The 9271-nt window shown below is 37.8% G+C and overlaps 1 protein-coding gene across 1 annotated transcript; it reads left to right on the plus strand.

The window, feature by feature from the left end:
• Positions 1-1442: 1442 nt before the first annotated feature.
• Positions 1443-3896, plus strand: LOC133710715 (CRIB domain-containing protein RIC4-like). Its single transcript, XM_062136851.1, has 3 exons — positions 1443-1848; positions 1918-2046; positions 3446-3896. The coding sequence occupies exons 1-3, from the start codon at positions 1677-1679 to the stop codon at positions 3721-3723; spliced, it is 579 nt and encodes a 192-aa protein (XP_061992835.1). The 5' UTR covers positions 1443-1676; the 3' UTR covers positions 3724-3896.
• The last annotated feature ends 5375 nt before the right edge of the window (positions 3897-9271 follow it).

Consider the following 9271-nt stretch of genomic DNA (forward strand, 5'->3'; position numbering starts at 1 on the left):
AATTGAGCACAACTGAGTAAATAACTAATTAAGTAACAGAATTCAGGTACTATATACCGGCTTCTTTAGCAGGTTAATATGCACTACACATTTATGTCATTGATTCCATTACAATGGTTAAAGACTTATTCATCATATGGTTCACTGATGTAAAAATTCAACCAATCGTAGCATACGAAACTAATGAAAGTAAAGACAACATCAAGATTGTTAGCCTGGAAATTCGGGGACCCATTCTAGCAACTATGGTTACAAAATGAAGGCTAAGAACTCATACGGGCAATCCCTTGCTTAACCACTAGCTAGGATCTCTAATCTACAGTGACTCCTTCATTGTGCAACTCTTCAATCTTCAAGTGCAATCTCCATGTTCTCTTGAAATTGGCTCCATCATCTTGAAGCTCATCAACTCAAGGCACAAGGTATATATAGTACAATATAGAAATAGTTTGTCTTGAAGTTGAAGAATGAAGCTTCAGAAGCCTCAAGCTTCTTCTCTTTTGATCCATGCCAATATTATATCATGCACTGCAAATTCATTGCATCTCTCAAGCATCTAATATTTAAGTTGTGCTTAAGTTGAGATTCAATGCATTATTGCTTAATATTTTTTTGGAATTTTGGTGCTCAAAACCACATCAAACAATTTACATGCATTAATTGTATTGTTTCATGTCTTTGAAGAGGCTAAACACTACTCGGTGCTTCACCCCCTGTAGTTAGCCTAATATTATCTAGTGTCACCCCATTGGACCTGACTTTTGCAAATTTAGACATATGTTCTAGTTTACACCAGACTAAACACTAATCATTCCAGATGCACGCACAGATCAATAAAATTTATATTTTAAAGATTGAGTAAGAATGGAAAATTCTTCTAGAATCCTAAAAGTATAAGAGGTAGTTATAATTAAAGACTTTCAATGAATCATGTCAGGTTTAAGTTGTGTTAAGGTGTTAAATGTATTAAAATGTGCAATTTCAAACTCAACTCAAAAAATAAACGTCATAAAATTCACACTCAAAACTCAACCCTCTATTAATCGGGTTAGCTGTCCCAACACACTCAACCTAGCTAGCGCAACTTGTTTATTGCCCAGCTTGAGTTTGAGCTGACCTGTTTCCACCCATATAAGAATAGACATCGATCCCTAATTACTTTGCACGCGTCTTAGAGAAAAAATCTTCATTCTCCTTCCTACTTGCATTATCTGAAAACGACTTTCTAATCAATAATGTTACTATTTATCTAAGCATTAGACCCAGAAAAGGAATGAGAACAAGGAAAGGTGGGTTAGCTTAATCTCAAAGAGAGGCAAGTAAAAAGGAGCCCACCATTAGAGATTGCAAGGAACAAGGAACAGTTAACTTAATTAATAATGAAAAAACAAAGGTTGGTCTGAGTGGACCTGGTCCAATATTAATTATTGCTAATCCCACAAATAGCATTTGCAAATCAGCTCAAAATGAAGTAGGTTGAGTTGCAGTTTAACTAACAATTCAACACCCACTCCATCATCATAGTTTTCTTATTATCATGTCTCCCTTGCATCCCAAACTATCCAGAATCAGATATATAAATTCAACATGCAAATCATTGTTCGTAGCTTGTTCATAAAGCCAACACCCGCCTAATTATCCTAATATAACAAGACTTCATTTCCCATATTGTTTCCATGTCTTTAATTCAAACCAAGAGGCTTCATTTCCTTATGGAAAGATTCGCTGTTCTCCCTTTCGGATTCGGCTGCACTTCTCACTCCAGCGTTGATCTCGGCGAAGCAACTCAACCACGAAAACCAAAAGTCAGAGCAGCACCACCAAACCCACCACCTCCTGAATCAACAGGTATGCTCTCTCTCTCTCTAACGGATTTGGCTTTGGTTTTGATATATTTCTGGTATTCTGATAAGGAAGATGATGGAAGAACACAAGGAAGATCAGCAGTGAAGAACTCTTTTCATTTCCTGAGTCAAGGGAAGCAGCACATATCTAGTCGGATGCAGAGATTGATCAGAAGCATCAAAAATTTCTCTCAAATATTTGGTGAGTTGATTAATTTAAATACTTACCATAACTAAATGTATGGGCTTGAATATATAGTACTCAGTTCCCTGGAAAGATGTTCTCTAGCTTTTCACCCCAGACTTTAATCTTTAAGATTAGGTGAAATCTTTGTAGAACAACTGTGTTTTTGGTTTATATGATTAACTAACTCTATTCACTCATTCTGTCAATAGGATGTTAGTAACTTCCATATACACTTTTTCGTTGTATCAAGAAAACAAAAATCACAAAACTGAAAAAATAATCACAAAAATGACGGACAACCTCCTTCATTACCACTACAACAAATCATATGGTAACTAAAAAATACTATTCATTAAGATAGATAAGATCCTCATCAGAATAAATAGGTTCTCCGTTAAGTACGTAATTGAGTCGATCCTCAAAAAAATAATTGTATGTACGTCAAATTTGTTTATATATTGTAGTATTATGTGAAAATATGCAAAAAGATAACATGAACCATTAAGGGCACGTTTAATTACTTGGAATGGGAGGGAATGATTACGGGGTAAAAACATTCATGCGTTTACTAACACATAAAGGAATTGGATTGATTCCGGGTAAAAAAATTCCTACGTTTACTAACACATGAAGGTATTGGAATGGATGTAGGTCTCACCTCCTTATCAGGAATCGATTCCTGAATACTCAGGAATTTGATTACGAAAGGGGGAGATGAGTTTAGGAATCAATCCTCCGGAATCAATACCGATTCCTTTCTTTTTCCATTCCACTTGTCTCCGATTCATGATTATTTTCATTCCAATTAAGTAAACATGTAACAGTGGATACGCGAAAACAGTTAGAAAGATTACAGGATATATTAGCCATTGTACGAAATTCCAATAATAGGCCTGCCAAAACCATCGCAATGAAAGGAACTAGTACTTCCGAGTTCCAACACCAAGCTGAAACAGCTGAAACTGTGATCTGGAATCGAATACTGCAATACTAGAATATTAATCTGTTGAAGCACACCATTCATGAATGTCCTTCTACCGATAGGTTCTCTCCGATGGTGATTACAAGTGATGGCTGAGACGCCTTGTTGCAGCCACCGCGCACACCATCAGCAAGGTAGCATATGAACCCCTAGCCTCCACCAAGCTTCAGCACCCTCCCTCTTGAAGTGCATGGTTATAGTGTAGTTTAAAAGTAACCTAGAAAGTAATTAACTTTGAGTTCCATACATATTTTGGTTGACAAAGTATGCCCTGTATGTCTGCACACATGCAATATAAAGTCCCTAATATGACCAAGACATATTAGCTGTACCAAGAAAACTAGTTATTTGATTGATGAATAATAAAGAACTAGATATGTTCCATCTAATTAGTCGTTTACTTACTCTCTCTCTCTCTCTTTGTTTAATTAGTTTTCAAGGAAGAAACTGAAGAAAAGGAAACAGAGATGGAGATTGGATTCCCAACGGACGTGAAGCATGTGACACACATAGGATCGGATGGCTCTACCACTACAAATAATAATCTCAACAATTTTAATAGCATTGCTGCTCCTCCTCCTGAAGTAGTTTCCTTCCCTTCGATTTCTCTGGAGCAATTTGAGTTGGTCATGGCTGCACAGACCACCCACCAACCCCCTCATAATCAGAAGCCCCTTGTTGATCTCAAATCTTCCCAAGATCTTAATTAATTAGTCAGTTGTTTTGAAGCCAAAGCAAAACTGGCTATGTTTTCTTTCTTTTTTTGGTTGATGTTAAAGCCTATCTCCTCAACTATTACAGATTTATAAGCATGCCTGTATGATTTTGGTGAGGTGGGTTATGATCAATCCACGGATTGTATTATGGAAAATGATTGATGTTATTGCGTGGAATGAGACATATTTGGATTGATAGATTAGAAAAAAGAATGATATTGGTTTCGACAACGAATTTAAATTTGTTAAACCATAACTCTTATTGTGTGTTTGGCTCCAAAACCAGTTTGGGTAGCAAACTGTCTCTTTTGAGTGTGTGAGCATGCCAACACCGTGCGGTGTAATTGTCGGGGCGTCTTTTGTCCTGACTTGTTCTCAAACGTTGTGGACGAGGAGAGCACCAACCTCGTCACCAGGTTCTTTTCTCTGCCTTTCGGAAAAGGACTTTCACCTTATGTATAAGGACTTGTAGTGTGATCTCTTGCTTTTACCGAATCGATACTTAACGTTGTAGGTTAAGCAGAGAAATCACTGGGAAGTACGAGAAACCACGGGTTTTGCTAAAGTGTGACTTTAGCTTCGCTGGGTTGCAAGGGCGTTACCCTTGCTTCGCTGGTTTCAACTAGGATGAAAGTAGGTTTGCTCCGGAGAGACTTTGATAATCTGTGCGATTAGTTGATTGAAGAGTTGAATGTCGTTGTCCCTTGAAACCCAGTATTGTATAGACTGTTCTTTGCCATAGAAGGATTATTGATTGAAAATTCCTAATCGGTCTGCTACCCGAATCCTATAAAGGCTCGTTTTCCTTATGGACTCCGGAATGGGCGAAGTTATAACCCAAAACTAGATAGACTTATTTTTGGGCCGCATTTATCGACCCGCTGTGCTCAACCCTCTTAAAGGATATTGCCAAAAATTACTTTTAGACTCAAACACCGTGTATCTCTACATGGTTACATTTAGATTGATTTTCTTGATCAAATTGCAATTTTAATAAACTCAAATAAAAGAGTACAATCAACAAAGATCCACCGATAACAACAGATCGACTATGAATCAGCATCAAGTAAATCATGTACCCATATATGGAGGTCCAACCTCCTTACAATACATCGACTGAATCATTAAAGCTGACTTTGTTAAGCCATCAGCGACGGTATTGCCTGTCTTTTGAACATGCTTCCAAGTCACAAGTACAAATTCAAGCATTAACAAACGAACTCCATCAACACCGCTCCAATTTAGCTTAGGTCCAAAGCATTAGGTGTCAAGGTATTCAATACATTGACCGCATCTCCTTCAATCACAACACTGTCTCCACCTAATTTTTTGCGCGCAATACTGCAGACCATACCACAAAGCTAACGTCTCTGTGGCAGCCGGTTTTCTGCAGGTATCCCCCATTTGAGTCACCAATCAAATGAGGCATCTCAATTTCTATTGCTTAGGTTCTCCTCCGAATTTATTGGTGAGTACATTAAAGTTCAATCGAATTTTTTTTTATCACCAACAACAAGACATATACATATATATATGTTTCTATAATTAAGTGATGACCTTCATTGTGAGAATTATATTGTTTGCAACATTCACAAATAGATAATGTGCACGAACCAAAGTTAAGTAATATGCATGAACGCACCATAATTGCCGCACTATAAATTGATTGTACTGTAAAAAAAAAGTTCCCGTGGTAAAATTTCATAGCTGATTTTGGGTTTACTCTCTCCATAGATCTTTATTCTGCATGCATGGAAATAAGGAAGACGATAGCATGCTGCAGATCTCAACTCCCAAAAGACTCGTACACAAACTACTATTAGTTTAGGTCATGAACGAAATTTCTCCTATCGAATCAATGATTTAGCATAAAATGAAAGTTTCTCACTTCATACCCATTTCAAAGAGTTTGGAATATGGATTGTTCTTCCAATGACTATTTGGTTTCTGCAATGCAAGATCAATGTCAACAGCTCTTTCATTCACATACTGCATATCGTTTGGCATGCCTATAGAATGTTTCATTCAAGGACCAAAATATCATCGATATTTCCTCAAAATTTCTGTTTTTTACAAGCACTGATATTGACTTTCACATTTTTCTGATATTTAATTTTTGGACTAAATTCAGTTTAGTTCCTCAAACTTTAGGCCAAACATCAATTTGGTTCTTTTTTTTTTTTTTTTTTAATCAAACTCATCCCTGATCTCCCAAAATGCATCAAACTGGTCCAAAATTTAAATCTAGCGCCAATTGTGACGTCATGCGCTGAGTTGGAGCCGACATAGGGCCCCACTATTCAGCTTTTGACCCTCAGTTTGAGTGAAATGTCCAAACTACCCCTTGTTTCAGATTTTTCTTTTTCAAATTCTTTTTCTTTTTCTTCTTCACCTTCAGAGCTTCTTCTTTTTTCACATTACCAGATTTTGGAATGAAGGCCTCTATCAGTGGATCGGAGGTGACCCTACAATAGAAAAAATGACAAGAAAGCATAAGAAACAAGTATAATTAACTACTCATATCACATTTGAGATAGCAATTACAACAGCTCTTGAACAAGATTGAATATAGATTTCAATGCCCCTAACTTTTATACATATGTAAAACGCCAGATTAACTCCTTTACCTCCATGTCCCCAAAATCTTTCCCATTAGAATTATAACACTATTTGTCATAATGGGATGCCAACAAAACGTGAATTCTTCAATTCCAAGAAAATCATAAGAATCAATCAATCAAATAAGTTTTAATTTCTTCATCAAGACTAACCTTTTCAGTACAACTAGACCCAGATGATCAAATTGTTCATGCGAATTGTAGTTATGCAATTGAAATAATAAAAGAACCAAAACCCAAGAACTGAAATCCAATAAAATTCATACCTTGAATGAAATAAGCGGAAGAAGCCCAGCCCCGAACAGTGGTCATCAACATGGACTCCTCCTCCGTCAACGGATTCGCCAGCTTCTCCACCAGTTGGGCCAGGCAGTGCGATCTCAACCGCGGCGGTAGGACCCAGTACGCGCCGGGGACAAAAGGAGCCAATCGGGTGCTGACTTGCGCACGATAATCCGGTGGATGGCATCCTCGAGCTTGCATAGAAGGGGATCGACGGTGGGGGACGAGTCGGCGACCACCGGATCGGTTTGGTCATAGTGGAAGGGGAGGTTGGATTGGGCACTGAGGGTTATGAATCAAGAGGAGGAGTGTGATCTGAGAGAGAGAGAGAGAGAGAGAGAGAGAGAGAGAGAGAGCGGAGGCGATGTAAAAAAAAGAAAAAAATCCGAAGAAGTAAAAACGTAAAAAAGTAATAAAGGGGTAGTTTCGACATTTTATCATCAAAAGATGAATAGTGGGGCCTTATGTCGGCTCCAACTCAGCGCATGACGTCACAATTGGTGCCAGATTCAAATTTTGGACGAGGTTGATGCATTTTGAGAGATCAGGGATGAGTTTGATTAAAAAAAAAAAAAAGGGACCAAACTGATGTTTGGCCTAAAGTTTGAGGGACTAAACTGAATTTAGTCCTTAATTTTTAGTATAATTTTAGTTGATTATACAACTTTTATCCAAAATTTCGATAAAACTTTCATCAATATCTGATATTTTCTTGATATTTCCATCAAAATTCCTTTTTTTGTTGTACTATCAATATTTCCATGACTTTTTATATTTTGGCCATTGGTTTCATTAGAGGCATCATAAATTTAAAGGAGAAGAGCTTGAAACCACATTTCCTAAATCAAGTCCCATTAGCAATCCATTGCATTCCGCATTCAAACAACCAATCTCATTCAAGATCAAGTGAAAATTTTTGGAAGCATGTACTTTGGCATCATCTTCTTCCACTCAAATTACTCAAGTGCATGTTACGGTATTAATGACAATGGGTCAAGTTCCATTTTGCGGATCAACACTTTTAAATTCTCCCTTTTTTTTTTTTTTTTCTTTTTTTTTTTGAAATAAGGGCTGGTGCAGCTACCCTCAAACCTTTATTAATGAAACTTTTGAATACAATGGGGAGAACATAAAGCCTAAACCCCGAATAATTAGCAACGAGAGAACATCCTGAATAATAACAGGAGCCTTCACTAAACTTATGTATTCAAACATGCACCAACTAGCAAGGTTGACATACCAGACATCTGAGCAACTCCATTTTCTTCACAATAGTGACACAACGGAAAAATAAAGCTCATACAAAGCCATAAAGCAATTAAACTTGATTTCCCATTATGTTATCGACTAGAACAACCTCCAGCGACACTTCATTTCATCCTGCCATTAGGGGTTGCGCCTACTTGATAATGACTCGCCACTTCTCTAGGACAAACAAGGCACTTTGAGTGCACACACCGACATTCGGCCTAACTCTCCCTACGATAACTTGATAGGGACTTATTATAATCAAAACTAACAATAAAATTAAAATTAACTCATAACATAATAAAGCTAAAACACAAATAGCCCAACAAGAACCCAATGGCGTGATCCAGCCCCACTAACCAGCCCAAAAACCCAGCGGATACACCAGGCCCAAAACCCTCCAAATCCAACTCCACCAGATCGGCTTCACTTTGCCACCACCTCCACCATGCCGGCAATCGGTGACCATCCCAACATCCATATAATTGAAAACCAAAAGATTAGGAAAGATCTAGACAGTCCGCACTACTGCCCAATCAACGTCCTCAATCACTTTCACCGCTGCACTAGCGGCAAGAAGATCCAGTCGCCTCCACCTCCTGCTACCCAAATCTACCACTAGCCGACGCCAAACCATGTGACTCTTCCACCTAGAAGTCCAATCACCGGCCCTTCCGCAATCCAATCCGAATCTGATCTGGTCTCCACTCCATCGAGCTGCCCACCCATTCTTGTTCACCTTCACGCCAGAAGAACTCATTGCTCAACCATGGAAGAACTCATTGCTCAACCATGGAAGAACTCATGAACACAAGACCTGTCCGACCAAGCTCGTCGCACGCCGGCGAGGCTAGAGGCTAGCACAGGCATTGCGGCGCAGCCAGACGAGCGATAAAGCAAAAGGGGAGAATGACAGGGTAGGTTAGGTGTGAGGCGCGTTCTTTTCTAGGTTTTTAAAAGATTTTGTATTTTTACATTTTCCCTAATTTGTTTCCTTATGGTTGGTTAGGTTGTGCTCATGTAGTATTTCAATATCTCTCGCTTTTAGTTGTAGGCACAATCGATACTGCGTAATATGTAATCTTTGTTCCCTTTCGAAATATATTTTGAATAAAATATTCTAGTTTCGCACTGAAAGAAAAAAGAAATCGTGTTAAATTTGGGAATTTAAGAGCATCTTTATCCACTCTACCCAATTTTTTGTCAAATTTTAGCCAAAATAACTAACATTTCATTTTTGGCTAGCCACTTTTAAAATACGTCTATATAAATTCTCTTTGTTTAGCTAGTTTTGTATTTTTATTATTTATACAATGAAGAAAAAATAGTTTAAATGTATCTATAGATTACATATGATAACTTAAAAGGAATGTTTTATAGTGAGATTATATCAT

Source organism: Rosa rugosa, chromosome 5, assembly GCF_958449725.1.
Source record: "Rosa rugosa chromosome 5, drRosRugo1.1, whole genome shotgun sequence".
Taxonomy (NCBI): Eukaryota; Viridiplantae; Streptophyta; class Magnoliopsida; order Rosales; family Rosaceae; genus Rosa; species Rosa rugosa.

Bases quoted from the DNA above. Each gene is read 5' to 3' on its own strand.
- LOC133710715 (XM_062136851.1), top strand. From the start codon at position 1,677: ATGTCTTTAATTCAAACCAAGAGGCTTCATTTCCTTATGGAAAGATTC. The intron at 1,849-1,917 runs GTATGCTCTCTC...CTGATAAGGAAG, and splicing joins ACCACCTCCTGAATCAACAG to ATGATGGAAGAACACAAGGA. The intron at 2,047-3,445 runs GTGAGTTGATTA...TTGTTTAATTAG, and splicing joins AAATTTCTCTCAAATATTTG to TTTTCAAGGAAGAAACTGAA.